The sequence below is a fragment of the Hydra vulgaris genome, chromosome 03 (assembly GCF_038396675.1).
Source record: "Hydra vulgaris chromosome 03, alternate assembly HydraT2T_AEP".
Classification (NCBI taxonomy): Eukaryota; Metazoa; Cnidaria; class Hydrozoa; order Anthoathecata; family Hydridae; genus Hydra; species Hydra vulgaris.
Window position 1 is genome coordinate 37462501 of NC_088922.1, and position 19900 is coordinate 37482400.

The following is a 19900-nucleotide window of genomic DNA, read 5'->3' on the forward strand; positions in this document are numbered from 1 at the left end:
TATATATATATATATATATATATATATATATATATATATATATGTATAATAGTGAGCATCAAACGCATCATATTTTCAAAAACACATTTATTTTCGACTTATTTTAGACTTATTTTTAAAACTTTCTATTGGTTCTCACAAGCAACTCTTCTTTTCAATGTTTTCAAAGTGTAATTAGCTTTACAGGGGCCACCTTAAATCTGAAATTTGCAACTAAATACCATTTGCACAAAAAGTATGTTAAACTTTTTTTATAATGCAAGTTATAAAAAAAGTTTTTAATAAATAGTATATACAACAATATAAATTTAATAAATGGTGTTTGGAAAAACAACCTTTGCTTTCATAACAAACATAGCAGATAAACTTTTAATAAAGTAAACAAATTATAATTATTATTTAATTTTTTTTATTTGTTACTCTCTAATTTTTTTTTAATAAAAAAATTGGAGAGTAACAAATAAAAAAAATTCGTGTTTCAGAGTTATTGAGTTGAGAGAGGGTTGCAACAACAATTAAAGTAGCCTCCTCAACTGTAGTGGCCTTTATGGCCTTGAGGAGGTGAACTAACATATATATGTGTGTGTGTGAATACACATTTGATATGCGGTATCATGTGGTAGCAGAAAGTGATAGGGCACTTGACTCACAATCTAGAAGTTCAATCTTGGCTCACAATCTAGAGGTTAAATCCACCTTTTGCCTCTGGAACTACCACATTCAGCCTTGAGCCTTGGGGAGGGGAATTCAATAAAAACAATAATATATATATTTATATATATAAACATACATACATACATATATACCTACAAACATACATAAACACATATACATGCACATATACAAATAATTTTAAATGTATTCTACATAATAGAGTGCTCAATGCATAAATGAGTGTTTTTGTATATTAGGGTGCAGTGAATTTTAGTTTTTTTTAGAATTTATTTAGCCTGGGTGTGCAAAAATTGTCTATTCATTTTGGAAATACTCTGGAAAAATACCAATTCTCTAGGAAATTATCTTGAGGTGCCCCAAGACCTTTGAAATTTTAATGGGTCCCTAATATTATATGAAAAAGTTTTTTAAAAGTATGTCATGCTGGGTCTCAAAAAAAGCAAAACTTTATAAAAATTTCAAAAAATAACAATTATTTTATTAAAAAATTATTATTTAAGATTTTTTTGAAATTATTATCAAAAAAATAAACTTTTTTCATTTTTAGTTAAAAAGGTCATTTTTTCCGCAATAAACTATAAAATAACAACTTTTTTTTAAAAATAATTATTTTTTCATAAAATATTTGTTATTTTTGAAACTTTTATAAAATTTTGCTTCTTTTGAGACCCAACATGACATAATTTTGAAAAACTTTTTTTATATAATATTAGGGACCCATTAAAATTTTAAAGGTCTTGGGACACCTCAAGATAATTTCCTAGAGCATTGATATTTTTCCAGAGTATTTCTGAAATGAACAGACAACTTTTGCACACCCAGGCTAAATGAATTCTAAAAAAAACTAAAATTCACTGCACCCTAGTGTGTGTGTGTGTGTGTGTGTGTGTGTGTGTGTGTGTGTGTGTATATATATATATCAGCCCTCAAAATTAGGGTCAGCATTCAGCAATGCTGATCTAACTGCCGACTTAGAAGTGTTTGAGGTCGGCAAAAAATTGCCTTTTACCAACCTCATTTCTATGTTTTATGGTAAAAGCTTTTTATCAATTTTTTTTTTGCTGACCTCTTAAAGATTAAGGTTGGCAAATTATTGCCAACCTCATTTTTTCTAATTCCGAGGGCTGTATATATATATATATATATATATATATATATATATATATATATATATATATATATATATATATATATATATATATATATATATATATATATATATATATATATATATATTAAACTATTTTAGTTTAAGTAGCTTTTACCTTAGTTGTTGCTCTTTCTTTGCAGCAGCACGAAAATCTTCCCCAGATATATCTACAATTCTCTGTACTTTTTCCTCAACAACCTGTCCATCCTTTTCAAATCGTCTCACACGTGTCAATGTCTTGTACGAGTTACCTGCATTTTTTGCCTAAATTATGTAAGATTTAAATAAGTAAAAATAATTTAAACTTGAAAATTGAAAAACTTGAAGAACCATAGATGACAATGGAACTCTGTGGAAGCCTCCATAATTTTGGGATTGCTAAAAAAGTTAGTAAGGTTAGACAAAAACTCTCTTTTTTTATTTTTATTTTTAGTTGAAATTGTTATATTGGCATGGAATATTTACTTTAAAAAAAATTTATCATTTCAATTTACACGTAAATTAGAATTTTTTTACTTTTTACCAATCATTTCACATTTATAAGAAAAATTTATTTTGTTTCCAATTTTTCGACTTAAAATCTAGAGACATACATTTCAGTTATTTGGAGCAACTTAAATAATTCAAAAAATTTTACTTTTAAAAATTTTAAATTTTACTTAATTATGTATAAAAATATTGCTTTGCTGTGACTCAACAAAAGGACAAAAAAAAGCTTATATCATAAGCTTTTTTTGTCCTTTTTTATCCTCACTTGAGCTCTAAAGAAATTAAACTATAAACAAATAAAAAATACAAAAATTAAAATTTTAAAAATTAAATACCAAAGGAAGAACATCTTCTTCTCCAACAATGTCTAACTCTTTCGCCAAAGCTGACAACTGTCCACTTTGAATCTTTTTATCATCCATTGATTTTTTAAAAGAATTTTCATTTTGCAAAGAAAGATCTGAATCAGCAAAATTATCCATTGCATCATCATAAAATATAAACTTATCACCATTACTTTCTATAGATTTCTGTGCGTAGGCTTGCTTAACCTTTTCGAGCTCTCGATTTTTAAGCTCTTCCTTAGTTAAAACAGGTTCGCTATGCTTAATAGAATCATCATCAGTCACCTTAAATCCTGTAAGTTCTAGCTTTTTCTCATTTTTGTCTTCATAACTTTTTTGAAAAATAAGCTCATTATCAGATACTTCAGATAAATCTTTCATTTTACGGATAGGCATGGGGGGTATACCAGGCGACGTTGTTGATGAATCTCTTAGACTAGAAGAGCTATCACTATCAATTGTATCACTAGATAAGGATTTTTTTATAACAGATTTAGATGTTAAAGAATCAACCTAAATATAAAAAATACTCCTATGAAAAACCTATAACAATTTTATATAGCATTCTAAAGATAACAAACAAAAAGATTAAGGACAATCAAGATTGAGAATAATAAAAATTGTATAATGATAAAAATTGTATAATGATACAAAAATAATAATAAATGAATAATAAAAATTGTGAATTGAGAATGATAAAAAATAAAATAATAATGATTAAGTATTTAAATTTTGAACAAATAAACAAAAAGACTAAAGAAATTATTTTTAGATTTTAAAAAAAATCATGTTTGATAATAATAACAACAAAAAACCAAAAACATATAATAAATTAACCTCAGAGTCTTCAGGCAAGTCTTCAAAAGTTTCAAGTACTTCAGCCTTTACCTCTCGATACAAATCAATACAAGGCTGAACATCTCTGGTATCTCTGATGAATGGATGCTTTAAAAAAAATGCAAGCCCATAAAAAAAAATAAAAGCATTTTTTTTATAGTAATAAACTTTTTTTTGTTATCAAATACTTTTACAAAAAAATCATTAAACCCTTTTATGTATGAATTAATTTATTTAGAATTTAAATAAAACTCAATTTGCCATTTTTAATGCAGTTATTTTATTTAGAATTTAAATAATTTTTTGTTTTGCTGTTTTTGTTTTAACTATTTTAATTTTGAACTTAAACTTTTGATGTTTTTATTTAATTAAAAGATGACAACTGAAAAACGAGACTGGATTTAAAGACACATTATGTCCAATTACGGCGTTGCAAAAAAATTATCCCTAAAAAAATTACACCTGAAAGATAACATCCATTAACAATAATCTAAACCGAGGTATTTTTACATTAAGCGCAAAAAATAAACTTATGCGTATAAAATTTTTACCCAAATTCAAAAAATCTATTTGGTGTTTTAAATTACATTTATTCTAGTTTTTAAATATTTTATGTGTTTTTATTTTTTATAGAAAAATGAAAAAAAAAAAAAATTTTAAACAAGAGATTTGAAAACATGTGCATGAATTTTATTTAAATTATAACAATGCTAGTAAAAAGTTTACTTATGACCACTTTAAAACTGAGAATATACCAAAAGGTACTATTTACAAGAAAATTAAATGTGCTGAAAAAGAATCTGGTTATCAAAGAGTTTAAGGAAGTGGAGTGTCTACCAAAACACAAAACTTTTAAAATGGTATATAAGTAGTATTTGCAGACAGTAGCATTATGACTTTCTAAAGTCTTGAGTTTTCTTGAATCTTATGGAATTTTTGGAATTTTCTAGACTGTTCTATATACTTTTAGAAATGTCTGAAACTTTCTAGAATTTTCTGGAGTCTTATTATTAATTAGTTAATGAAACTAGCAAGATTTAGACTATATAAGCTGCCTGATTGAACAACACTAATAATTATATATGAATTTGTATTCCTCAGATGGCAGTCAAATAATATAGAAGTACAATAGCAGTTATATTTATCATCATTATTCAAGTATTATCTTCAATCATAATGTCCTGTAAGAAAAGTGCTTCCACTACTGAAAGAAACAAGACAATCTGCATGAAGAATCTTTTACAATTTTATGAGTCATATAGAAAAAGAAGAACTATCCACTAGAAGAACAATCCCTGGAAGATAACACCAGGATACCACTCAAAATCCAAATTATTGGTCACTATCTGTTCTTGGGAAAATCTATTAATAGGAGATGAGAATGCAGTAAATAAAGTAAATTGAGAAAAAAGTAACAAGTTTATGGCAAAAAAAATTGCATTTTTCGATGGAAAATTTAATTTTTTAAATTAAATTTTTGATCAGAAAGATGGTGAATAGCTCAGCAGCAAGGACATAAGATTGTATCATCTTCAGATTAAAAACAAAGAACAGGTCAGCAAGAACAACAACATCAAGTTCTGAATCGGAGGAAGAATATTAAGAGTCTGAAGATTTAGAAGAACAGCTCACAAGCAACATCTAGAACTACACCAAAACCAAAACCAAAACTGCAACCAAATAAGTAACATCCTCAAAGTTATCAATCATTAAAGCAGTAACCATTTGTCGAGAGTTATCTCAAGATGAGATCAACATTCAGACACCTTAACAGACTGGTGTATTTAGATCAACTATTAAAAAAGCTGGTAAACTTAAAGAAGAAATAAAGAAAACACTACATCTAAAAAGTTGGTTTGATGGTAAATGTAATAGTCACCAAGAATATCAAGTGTTAGTGTTGAAGAATAAACAAAGAAAAGTTAAGCTATAAGCACTAGATCTACCAGACGGAAAAGCAGATACCGTTGTTAAAAGTATAACAACTATTCTCAACAAATAAAATTTATGGAAGAGTATAAAGATAATTGTAGCAGACACTGCAAATATAAATGCAGAAGAAGGATTGGGATTGTCAGTCAGTTATAAAGATGTTTTACTGAAAAGAAACTGGAAGAACCACAATTCATTGGTTGTCAACACCATGTTCTTGATTGAATCCTTTGCGTAATAATGGATGAAGTACTTGGAGAAAGCAACATGTTGCCCAATATCGAATACCCATTTTTCCCGGGACTTGTAAAGAACTTCAAACAGCTCAGAAAGAATTTCAAGAATGGTAAAGAAGTAATTACTGAAGCAGCAGGATGGTGTGATGATATGAAATTTCTATTTCATTTAATTCTGGTATTCTGCTTTTTAGAGGAATATGAAGTATTTCCAAAAGTGAAGTTTCAGAAAATACCTAAATTAAATAAAGCAAGATGGAATTCCCAAGCAATACTAGCTCTTTTTGCATTTATTCTTCTACCAGAGAGATGAGACTCACTATTCAACATTTGTAGATTCATCCCTTACGGATGGGTGGACCATTAGTTTACCGACCAAATATACAATGCAGATGATTATTGGAAGATATGAAACAGCTTGTATGGTCACAAAAAAGCGTTTAACTCAGTGAAAAAATTTTGGAATCAGGAACCATTGAGACTGAAAAATTCCCAGAACAAATTAGTGTGCAGAATGAGCAAAATAAAAGTGTCTTCAAGATCTTTTTGACACCTGTAAAAAGAAAGAGAATCTCCAGCTTAGATTTATTTTGTCTAACAAAACATAAGAACTGTATATTATGCTTTAATTACGCTTAATACTACACAACATTTTTTCAATATATACAGTAGATTTTTGTACTTCTAGAATTGTTATTTAAGTTTGTAATTTTATATTTAATTGTAATTTAGAGTGTTATGGTGTAACAATAAACTGTTAAATGCTTTTAAAACTACATAATGACTCTCCAGTTAAAGAAATAACAATCATAAAATTGTTTGAAATTTTATCCATACACATATATGGTAAATTTAAACGTTTGGTTTGTGGTTGACATTTTTCAACAAGAAAATCGAATTAAGTTTTTTTTCCATTACTTTTGTACAAATATTTATTGATATATGACCAAGGAACATGGGATCACACACAAATTGTGTGTGACCCCATATATATATATACATATATATACATATATATATATATATATATATATATATATATATATATATATATATATATATATATATATATATATATATATATATATATATATATATATATATATACAAACACACACACACACAAATATATATATATATACACATATATATCTTCACCTCATCAAGACTAAGTATTATGTTGTTACTACCCTCTCTTAACCATATTACTCTGAAAAACCTTAATAAGCAAGGATGCTGAGAAAAAAAATAAGTTGTGCATGGCACTAACTAGGGCGTAGTGGGGTTTAAAGTAAGCACTATATTACTATAGCTTAAGTGCAGTACATCAAATGCCATATTTCTGACCAATACTTTATCTTGGGTGTATGTGAAAGATACTAAGAAAAACAAATTTCAACAGCCACTTTAATACTAATTTAAAGTAGCTGTCAAGTAGTAAAAAAATTTTATTAGGTCCTAGTTTAAATATTAGGTAAAAAGTCAACAAGTTAATTGATTACCACTATTCAGTAGAGGTAGAGCATTCTCTTTGTGAACTAGAAGTTCCAAGTTCAATGCCTACCATGTCCCTGGTATTACCTTGGTCGACTTGCAATCTTGGTCATCAAGACTCGTGTTTTACACTTCAAGGGCTGAGGATGTGTTTTAACAACAACAATAACAAAATAACAATAGACTCACCACATTTAGTCTAGTACTTTTTATAAGATAAATGACAGTTTATTAAAATTTATTTTTAAAAATTAAATATTTTTGAAGTTATAATAAGAAAATCAAATTTAAAAAAAATCTATATATGATAATTAACTTATTTATAATAAAAAATCTAAATATTTTTAACAGTTTCGCATATTTTTTAATTTAACCTTTTATTTAACAAAACATTTTTTTTTTCCTTTTGTTGAACTTTATTTTAATTGCAGAGCCTTAAGCAAACTTAAACTATGCAAGTTTAGCAACACAGTAGTGATAGAGTGCATGCTCAAGTAATTCAGGCATAGAAACTTGAATTTCAAACCTCTAGTAATTCAGCCATAGAAGGACGGCAATTAGGATCTTTATTTAAGCAATCAGCAACAAAGTTATGAAAATCAGCAGACCTATAAAAATTGTGATTTAAATTATAAATTAAATTGTAAAATGAAATAAAATAAAAATTTCAAAATAAAACAAACACCATTTTCTTTTGTCTTGAAGTGATGGTGGATCAGACTTGGATATTTTAAACAATACTCTCATTGGATGCATAGAATGATTTGGTGGCTGCATTTCAGCAAGTTCAATCAGTGTTATACCAAGACTCCAAACATCAGCCTTTAAAAAAAGAAAACCTTTTTAATATAAATTTTTTAATAGTCATCATATCGACATTAAATATCTAATACTGATTATGTAGATAAACAATTTACATAAAAGTAAAAAAAAGATTAAAAAATAACAAAAATATGAGTATAATAAATATAACAAAAATAGCCCCAATTACACTGATAAACAAATTTTTAATAAAAAATAAATATTTTTCTTTAAAATTTATTGACAAAAAAAATTATGTGAAAAAATGCTAAAGACTTTTAAAAAAATTTTATTAAAATGTTTCTCAGCAATAATACAAAAAGTACTTATTTTTATTACAAACAAATACTATTTTTAAAATCTCTATGAAAATACGCTTCTTTTGAGACCCAGGTTGACATACTTTTGAATAACTTTTTTTTCGACAATATTAGGGACTTTACCTTAAATACTAAAGATTTGAACCCAAATATCTTTACAACTTGACGTGATGGTGAAAAATGGTTTGCATATTTGAAATCAGCATATTTAATTTGTTTTAAAAAACCACCTAGTTAACAAGATGTGCACAATAAAATTTTATTTGTTTATCAGTGTTATTTTTTTGACTTTTTAGTTATATTAAAAAAATAATTAAATGTTTTTCACAATCTTCAAAAAAAAATATGCTTGCAAATTGATTCAATATATTTTTTACATCTGTTATTGTACACAATATCTGTTATGCTATCATATGCTATGCTTCTTTTCTCAAGTTTTTTCAAAATGCCAAGTGTACATACATATACTGGCAGTCAATAGAAATAAAAGGTAACTACATTTTTTTTTTATAATTTTTTTCACTTGATTTTTCTTTGAAATTCTTATAAGTTTTGTTCTTTGAAGCAAAGGGTTTCCAAAAAACACTGAATTGAAAACTTTGATGAAACAAATCTCTCCACCTCAAGAAAATCTAGATTGTGTTTTTATAAAAAATTGGGATATTCTGTTAAAAGAATCCATCACAAACAGTTTAAAAAAAAAAAAAAAACTATTATACACACTTTGTGTGTGAAAACCTTTTGTTATAAAATGCACAAAAAATAACAACTTGTTTACTTCTTTTTTAACATTAAAAAGTTTAATTGTGTTTAAACTTTTAAATTTTGATTGTATTTACAAAGTTAAAACTTATAGAAAAATTTTAGTACAATTTCTACTTAAATATCTATTCAAACTTGTCCGTTTGAACTTAAAAGAAATTGAGAAAAATCCTATTAGCAGCAAATTAGGAAAATTTACTTTACTGTAGATTTAAATATCTTTTATTTAAGGTCAACTAAAAAGGTCAACTGGTAGATCAGCATTGTTATTTTGAAGAATTTTTAAAATTGTAAAATAATTGAAATTTATTTCTTTACCAACTACAAGAAAATATGATTAATTACATTTTATAAATTAGTGTGTATGTAAAAATATTCTCTTCAAGGCTGCCTGTGTTCCTTTATCACCTAGGATCATATGTAACAAAAATTAGACTAACAGAAGCAATTTTAAGGGTTGCCATGTTTTAAAAGATAAATTTACCAGACATTAGTAATTATATTGAAAGAATATAAAAACACTAATTAACTGTTCTTCAAAGGTTACTTTTCAACTATTTAGAAGAGAAACAAGAGGTGAAAGTATTTGCGCAACACTTGAGGCAGTTCTTGTTATAAGGGAAAGAGGAAGAATACCAACTCAAAGAATTGATAATGCAAAAAGAAAGTTAAAAATTTTATAACAATTATCTGGTGCTGAAAAAACACAGAGGATCAAAATTGGACAGCTCTCAAGTGAAAGATGGAATTTTTATGCTGACCATGAAAAACTAATGTATATATAAACCAAGAATGCATCAGAAATTATAAAAAACAATGAAGATAAAGCATTATTACATTAACAGCTAGAAGATCTATTAGGTTATAGTATGGCAGGAATTGATCAGAATTAAACAGCTAGGGAAGCACGGAAACGAGTTCGAGAAACTAAAATGGTAATGAGGTGTCAAAGCAGTAAGGCCGAATTGATGGAAAAAACTGAACTTGTTCCTTCTTCATCAGCAGTTGACATCATGAGTGCAAGTAGCTCTAGTTTCTCGGATGATGATGAAATCAGATTCCTTCCACTTCCAGCACAAATGGTTTAATGAAAAAGAAGATAAAAGATTTATCAGATAACGTGGTATCACCTCTTAATCGGGTTAATATTTCTGATTAAAATGACTGGTGATGGGATGGGAAAACTGCTGCGTGTTCCAAAGATTAGTCGAGGTATAGGTGAGCAATAGATTGATGCTTGTATAAAGGCTATTGAAGATTGAAAATTAAATGAACATGTTCGGAGATTGGTTTTTGACACTACTTCATCCAACACTGAGTTGAACATTTGTACATGAACAATAATGAAGCGGAATCTTAACCATAAACTTATATGTACAGCATGCAGGTACCATATGTTTGAAGTCATGCTTTCCACCATTTTCACAACTGCATTTGGAACCAGTGGAGAACCTCAAGTGGGACTTTTTAACTGTATTTAGAAACAATGGCCAGCAATCAACAAAGAGCTGTTTTCTACAAGGTGTGAAGAACATTTTAACTGTAATTTTCTTATCAAACTTCGTGAAGAAATGTTAGCATACTATTGTGAAGCAATTAAAGGTCAACAACCCTAAGGATGATAACTTAGAACTCTTGAATTATTTTTCTTGGAGGATCAACTACAACATCGGAGTTTAATGAAAAGTTTAAGGCTCCAAGTGCAACACACAATGCACATTTGATGGCCAAAGCTATATATTGCCTAAAAATATATTTGTTTCAGAATCAATTTGTTATTACTGCATAAAAAGAAAAAAAAGGAATAACAGGTATAAGTCTTTTTGTGACATTTATATACAGACAGTTTTGGAATAAAGCTCTGTTAACTGACTGAGCACCATTCAATGATGCCAAGCTTCTTCAACGGATTTAAGAATATTCAAATCATACAACTGCAACTGTTGCAGATGAAAAGCAAACACTTTTCATCTGCAGCAGTTGAAAGAAAGCCAATCCTACTAAATCTTTTCTGAACATTTAGTAGGATTGCATTTCTTTGATTCCAGTGTTGACAGCAACACCAAGAAAGACATGATAAACAACCTAAAACATCCAAGTTTAATACAACTACAGTCTTGCTAAATTGTGTATTTTTTTTTTAATTAATAACAATCTTTCTTTCCAAATTGTTGTTCCAATAAAATCATGGATTTTATTAGAACAACAAAACTATGGACAACGCAGCGTGTTCCAAATGTAACCTTGGACATTACTGATTATTCTATTGGATTTCATTTTATCCTGTTTCTTAAAGACTGCACTGGTTTTTTCACTTGTTAATTAAAATAAAATATGAAATAAAAAATGCTAGTTTAAAAAATGGAAATAGCTTAAAAATTTAATAAAGATGTGAAGCTGGTTTTTCCACTTAGGTTTTCATATATATATATATATATATATATATATATATATATATATATATATATATATATATATATATATATATATATATATATATATATATATATATATATATATATATAAAACCCCTAACTGGTTGTCAGAAAGTTTTTCCGTATTTTGTTGACAAAAAGTAAAAATTAAAATGCAAGATCGGAAATTTTTTTTCAGTTACTTCATAGACTGCCTGCCCCAACCAAACCCTCAGTTGATGTAGCAGTACTCCCTTGCCAGTCAGGCTATAAGAAAGTCAATGTAGCAACACTCTGTTGCGATTCAGGCTATTTGTCAGTTGATGTAGCAGCACTCCGTTGCAAGTCAGGCTATTTGTCAGTCGATGTAGCAGCACTTTGTTGAAGGTCAAGCTATAAGATAGTCGATGTAGCAACACTCAGCGCATGATTTACAGTAAAAAAAATAAAAACATTGTTTATATTATTAAAAACAGAATGTTTTAAAAACATTCAGAATGTTTTTAAAAACATTCTGGTCAATTAAATTTGCATTTTTGCAGTTTTTTAAAAAAATGATTAATTTGTAATTAAATTAATAGTTTTAACTTTCTGACAACACACAAATGTTGGACGAAAGTCAAAAGTAATCAAAAGTGACGTATTTGTTGGCATCATTTTTTCCTTCCGTACTTCCAAATGCAACAATCTATAGAACTATATATATATATATGTATATATAAATATATATAGTTAGTATTTATTGCTGTAACTGGATTGGCCAGAGAGCATGCTTTTAAGCACACTGTGACAGCTGCTTCAATCGATTGTTGTTTGTCTAACAGTCAAATCCTGCTTTAAAGAAGTTTACAGACGATGATTTGACTAGTTTCAAAGGCAATGAGTTCCATAAGTTTGCCAATCTATTGTAAAAGAAATTATGCCTTTGCAGATTTTTTGTTGTTTCCCTATAATACTTGAAATAGTGACCTCTAATATGATTTTGAACAGTTTGTATGTTATATTATGTTTTATTAATGTTGTTCATTATTTTAAATAGTTGGATCATATCACTTTCTCTTCGTTTAGTTAGAGTTGTCAATTTCAAAATTTTTAATTGATTTTCGTAATTAAAACACCTAATTGATTTAATCCGTTTGGTGGCTCGACGCTGAACTTGTTCAATTACTTTACAGTCACTTTTTTACCATATGCATTCAAGTTAGCAGAGTCTCTTGTGAGGAACACTATCAAAAGCTTTAGCAAAGTCTAGCATTACTACATCAACAGGTATACCATTGCTGTTGCACGAAGAAATAAAGTCAAGAGTCTCTAACAAATTTGTGGTACAAGATTTGCCTTTTACAAAACCATGCTGTTGGATTGTTAGTAAATTGTTTACTGATTAACTGATTTTAACTGGATTGGCAGTTGACTGGTTTTAAGTGATTCTCTAAATATAAGAGTTAGTGGTAAAGTAAACAATATAGCACAATTTTTGAGGACTATTGAACAAAGTTTATCGGCTCCAGGTGATTTATTGCCTTTTAGTGATTTAAGTTTAGATCAAACTAACTCAAAGCTAATATCATCAGGTTTAATATCTTCAAATTTAATTACATCATTTAATTCGAAATATCTCCTTTTTCTTCAATAGTAAAGACGTCCTGAAAATGTTTATTTAGGCAGTTTACAATTTTATTTGGTCCATGGGATAAATCACCATTAGGCATTCTCATGGTCTTTATTGAACCTTTTATTGAATTTGTACTGCTTAAATACTTATATAACAGTTTAGGATTAAGTTTAGAGGTTAACACTAGATTCTTTTCAAATAAAAGTCGAGCATTGTATATTTCTGTTTTAACTAATTTGCATAACTGCTTATATTCTTTGGTCAGTTAAACATCATTCCATCTGTGAGCACAATTTATGTATCTTAAATTTTTTTTTCTTCTTATTAATTGCTTGATTTTGTTATTAATCCAAGGAGTTGTTGAGCTTTTGATTAGTGAAATGTCTATGGTTGGAACAAACAAATTGCATGCTTCAGTGGTATAGTAAATTCGTTGTACATATCTTGCACTGTCTTGTTTTCGTACAACTTTCACCCAATCAATATTGCTCATAAAATAGAAATTTTATCAAATTTAGCTTTGCTATACAGAAACTTAAAGTTACTGCAAGCTAATATGCTAACATTATTTTTTAAGACGAATTTAAAGTAAATATTTTGATGACCTTTTTTTGTTTCACCAAGCACAAAACTTGGATCAACAGCATAAACACAACCAAATTCTGTTGTGAATATTAAATCTAGAACATTTGAGGTTGAGCCATTAGCCAATTGAAAAGTTGGTATGTTTTTATGTTTATAGAGGAAAGCATCACCTAAAGTTTTATAGAATTTATGTTCTATGCCACTGTCATTTGAATTTGATGCTATACTATACCATTTGACCATTTAATAGCTGGGAAATTGAAATCACCCATATTTAGTACATCTTTAAAGGCATTAACATCAACATATCTTTTTGCTTAAAAATATTGTCAAAATCTACCATATCAACAAAATAATTTGGTCTGTATAGACAATCAACTAGGTATTTATCTTGGCCAAAATAAACTACTGCCCCAACTTGTTCGATTTTGTTAATACTAAAATCAGTGTCAACCAGTTCATACCAAACTATCGAATTTTTTATATATAAGCATACACTGCCGCCTCTACGATCACCAGTTCTATCATATCTGCATATATGGTACCCAGGAATATTTACAATTGAGTTATTTTTGAACCATGTTTACTCCAACAATTTTTGGACAATACAAATAGTTACAACATTTAATTCATCAAATTTATTTTCCAGTGAGGTAGATTTCAAATAAATACAATTGAGTTCTGTTATGCTTCCAGGTAATAAAGGTGCTTTAAGTACAGTTTTGATTCTTCTTGAACTTTTGCAATTGGTTACCACCGATACCATATCAAAATGTAGAGTTTGTTTCAAGATTTGCATTAAGCCTGTTTCTTTCTTGTCTTAGCTGGAGATCAAGTTGTCTTTCAGCTTCAGTTAAACCTGTTTATGATCGATACCGTTTCTTAATTTTTTTGTTGCTAAAAGAATTTCTAATGGATGGTTCATTCAGTTCTACTAAAATTGGACCAGGCTTTGTATTGTCTTTTGATCTAAGTCTTCTGGTATAAACTGGTTTAATATCTGCTTTGTCAATAAAATCAAAAACATCTGTTATCTTTTTTTCATCTTTATTTCTCTTAATTGAAAAATCTGTTTGAGTTGATTCTGGAATTCCAAAAACAATTAAACTTCTTTTTCTCTTCTTTCTATCATGCAGCTCATTTATGGTTGCATTAGCAACCACTAGTTGTTCAGGTAGCTTTTTACCACTTTTGCTACCTTTTGTAACAATTTGCACCCATTCGTTGGCAACATTGGCTGAATTTACATTTTGATTTGATTTATTTAGGTCATCTTTCAGTCCGTCAATGATTTTCAAATTATTTTTTTCTTTATCCTCGAGATCTTTTATTTTGTTTTATAGTCCTAAGACATATTTGGAAATTTTACCGCACCACTCATGTAACAGTTTTGAGGCAGGAGAATGATTGCCCTGTCCAAAAGATGGCCAGTTTCCTTGGTATAAGAAATTGCTTTCCATTTCCATCTTCTATCACTTTATCTTTTTATTTTATAAAAAGTTCGAAAGTAATAATTGTTTCATAAAAAAACTTTTACAAAAAAATATATTATCGAAAAACCTGTAAAAATGCACTTTTTTTATTTTTAGTTGAAAAACCATAGTTATTATGCAAGGAAATTCAAAATAATAATTTTTACATAAAACAAATACTATTTTCGAACATTTTACAAAATTTTGCTTCTTTTGAGTACCAGGTTGATCTACTTTTGAAGAAGTTTTTTTTCCCAGAATATTAGGGGCCCTAAAATGTTCAAGGGACTAGAGGCAACTCTAAAAATATTTCAATTTCGAAATTTTTCGTTAATTCAGTGATATTTTATTATATAGCATATATTTAGAGCTATTACAAAGCAATTTTTAAAAAATTCTGTTTTTCAATGCACCCTAATATATATATATATATATATATATATATATATATATATATATATTATATATATACAAATATATAGTATATATACAAATATATAATATATATAATATATATATATATATACATATATATAACATATATATATAGATCTATAGTTTGTTGTCTTTGGGAAGAGCGGAAGGAAAAAAGTGATTCTTACGCCAACACATACGTCACTTTTAATTACTTTTGACTTTCGTCCAACATTTTCGTGTTTGACGAAAGTCAAAACCATTAATTTAATTTCAAATTAATTGTTATATAAAAAAACCACAAAAACGCAAATTTAATTGACCAGAATGTTTTTAAAACATTCTGAATGTTTTTAAAACATTTTGAATGTTTTTAACAATATAAACAATGTTTTTATTTTTATTTTTTTTAATAAAATGTTTTTATTTTTATTTTTTTTACTGTAAATCATGCGTTGTGTTGTGTGTAAATCATGCGAGTGTTGCTACATCAACTATCTTATAGCCTGACTCGCAAGGGAGTGCTGCTACATCGACTGACAAATAGCCTGACTCGCAAGGGAGTGCTGCCACATCGACTGACAAATAGCCTGACTCGCAAGGGAGTGCTGCTACATCGACTGACAAATAGCCTGACCCACAAGGGAGTGCTGCTACATCGACTGAGGGTTTGGTTGGGACAGGCAGTCTATCATTATTAAAAAAAAAATTCCGGTCTTGCATTTTAATTTTTACTTTTTGTCAACAAAATATATATATATATATATATATATATATATATATATATATATATATATATATATATATATATATATACAGGGTGACCAGAAAAAACGGAGACAAACATTTTTAATCATTTTTTATCAAACCAACAAAAATTAAATAAAACAACAATGAATAACAACAACATGGACCTTCCGCAATAATATACTCAGCGGGTTTCGAAGTAGCCTCCTCCCGCGGCGATACATAAGCCCAAACGTGTCTTGAAAATTTCAGCAATGGATCGTAGGTCTTCTGGCGACAATCGATCCCATTTCCGGCGCAGCGACTGCTTCAGCAACTCCAAACTTATGTGGCATGTAGCACAGGCCCTGGCCTCCAAAATCGACCACACGCTGTAATCCATCGGGTTGAGATCCAGCGAGTAGGGTGACTATTCCGAAGACATGATGAAGTCCGGAAAATGGGTCCGACACCAGCATTGATTCATTCTCACCTTGTGAGCAGGGGCAGAGTCCTGTTGGAGTGTCCAATTCACATCGGCGAAGTGCTGTTGGGCCCACGGAAGTACCACAGTCTTGAGAATGTCGCGTCGGTAGACTTCTTGGTTGATTTTGACTCCTTGATCCACAAAAACGAGGGGAGTCTTACCACTAGCGCAGATTCTGCCCCAGACCATGATGGACTGCAGATTTTGGCGGTGTTCGACAATGGCCAACAAGCTGGGAGCCTCAGTGGACCAGCTCCTGTCGTTTTGGTGGTTGTGCGTCTACTCGACAGTGAACAGCTTCTCGTCCATGAACATTGAATGAATGTAATTTAGTTTACATGGGCAAAATAAAACCCGCACAAAATATAAACTTTTTATTATAAAAAAAAAAATTGGATATTTTGAAGTTTTTTATTTAGTTGTTCTTTAGAAACTTCTCACGTGATGTAATTTCAACATGGATGGCAAACTTCAAGTATAAAACTGTTTTTTTTTTAAACAAAAAACTGAAAAAATTAAATTAAAAAAAAAACTGAAAAAATTAAATTAAAAAAAAAACTGAAAAAAAAAAACTTGATTATTACATAATACTATGACGTAGAAAATGAAAAACAAAATCAAACAGTTCAACTGAATAAAGTTCAATCGAAATTAAAGAAACAAATAAAAAAAACAAAAAAAAAAACACAAAGTGAAACACTTACAAATAACTGGAAGAAAAAAAGGAGCATCATAGCTTTAAAAACTACCATCTGTTACTATTATCTACTTTACAAGTATTCAATTCATTTGAAGAAAAGATACAAATGTGAGATATGTGAGATACAAATGAACTTTTAGAATAAAAAAAAGTATGAATAAAAATTGAACCCATTGTTTTTATAAAATGACGAAGTATAGTATAACAATATTTTTATACTGTTGTTTTTTAAAAACGATTGATTATCTTACAACATTTTTACATTACTATTTATTTATTTAATAAATAAAATACTAAAATAATATAAAATATAAATACTAAAATTTATTTAAAAAATGACGTTAAACATATGTATACATACATAAATATATATAAATATATATTTATATATATATATATATACACATACACACAGGTCTTGTTATAAAGCATCGGGCAAAGAGCATTTTACGTACGCGAAGAGCAATTTTACATTACGCTATGTTATTTACTTTACATTTTAATAACTCTATAGATATTATGTAAAAAAAAGTTTTGCAACAAAATTGTTTCAATATTAAAAGCCAATTTATAAAAATTTTTTAAATGTAATGCAGCCTTTTTTCTATTTTCACCCATCATTGCAACCTTTAATAAAATTTCCATCATTTGTATCTTTAATAAAATTTCAAGTAAATAAAATAAGTAATACAAATTTTACAAAATAAATCCGATTTAAATATATTTTTTTGTGAATTTTTATATCAAAATATCGAAACCTTGATAAAAATTTATACTTACCATTGTTAAAAACAAATTGCACTAATAAAATCTGAAAGCCAAACTTATTATTTCATTTTTAAAAGGATTTCAAATAATATTTAGTAAAAACATTATACAAATAAATATAATTTACTGATTGTAGGTGGAACAAAAACTTAGATCTTAAGATAAAAAAAATTTTACAATGGCGTCAAATACTGAAATTCTTACAAATTAAACATGTGAAATAAACTATGAAGTCTGTAGATTGTGTCATATTATAAAGACTCAGACAAAACAAAAGAAGGCGAGCTTCAATTAAAGATTATATATATATATGTGTGTGTATATATATATATATATATATACATATATAAAAATATATATATATACATATATATATACATATATATACATATATATATATATAAATATATATATATATATATATATATACATATATATATATGTATATGCATATATATACATATATATATATGCACATATATATATATATATATATATATATATATATATATATACAGTACTGTGAATAAGTTTTAGCCCACCATAAGTTTGTAATTATTTTTGGTTTTATCATAAAAATATGAAGGACTTCTGAAGTAAAAAAAATCAGGTTTATAGATACATATTGCAAACAAAAATATCTGGAAATAATTTAATAAAATATGATACAAAAAGAAAAAACAATTAATACTTCGTATGTCCGCCTTTGGAACTGCAACACACCCTCTTAACCCAGCTTTTAGCAAATATCATTGAATGCAAGATGAGGAAACATTTGTCCCAGTCGCAGGCTGAATGTCTTGGGCTAGTTCACTGGAGGGTTTTTTCCGATTTCGCAGAGACACATTTTTTAAATACTTTATTCATGTTTTGTAAGCTTTGGAGGTCTTCCACTTTGACTTTTATCCTCAAGAGATCCCATGTTTTTAAATTTTTTTATAATTTCTATAATGGCTGTAATGCTTAAATTTTTGTTTTTTGGAAAATTTGTCGTTGAGGATAACCTTCTTCATGAAGGACGATAATTTTTTTTACGTTCCAGTAGTGGAATTTTACCCATTTTATTACTTGAATAACAATAAACATAGTAATACAAAAGAAGAAAAAAAAAAAGTAAATTAGAATAAGTTTCACTCTTAGAAAAACAAAAAATAATATTAAACACAGAGTATCTATGAAATATCTTTGTAAACTGTATTATCATCTAATATGAAGCCTTCACAGCAATAAATAAACAAAAATGCAAGAGCAAACTATAAACAAACGAGCTGATACGAATTGGGTTCATATCAGCATCCAATAAAAATAAACATGTTAGATATCTAAATACAAAAATCTATGTAAAATTTTGATAAACATTGCTTTTGTTTGTTAAAATAGTGTTTAGCATTGTTTGAAGTTAGACATAATTATATATAAAAAAATAATCAGAAGCTATTATTCAAATATGCTAAAAAAACAATAATATATATATATATATATGTATATATATATGTATATATATATATGTATATATATATATATATATGTATATATATATACATATATATATATATATATACATTTATACATATACATATATATATATATACATATATATATATACATATATATAATATATATATGTATATATATATGTATATATATATATATATATGTATATATATATGTATATATAT

The 19900-nt window shown here is 27.6% G+C and overlaps 1 protein-coding gene across 1 annotated transcript in view; it reads right to left on the minus strand.

The window, feature by feature from the left end:
• LOC100203101 (STE20-like serine/threonine-protein kinase) overlaps window positions 1-19900 on the minus strand; it is a 76680-nt gene that overhangs the window by 19616 nt on the left and 37164 nt on the right. Inside the window, exons 8-12 of the mRNA XM_065793106.1 lie at window positions 7843-7979; window positions 7684-7765; window positions 3496-3603; window positions 2650-3171; window positions 1941-2089 (exon numbers count right to left, since the gene is read on the minus strand). Coding sequence (XP_065649178.1) covers window positions 1941-2089; window positions 2650-3171; window positions 3496-3603; window positions 7684-7765; window positions 7843-7979 — 998 coding nt within the window. The remainder of the gene's footprint in view (window positions 1-1940; window positions 2090-2649; window positions 3172-3495; window positions 3604-7683; window positions 7766-7842; window positions 7980-19900) is intronic.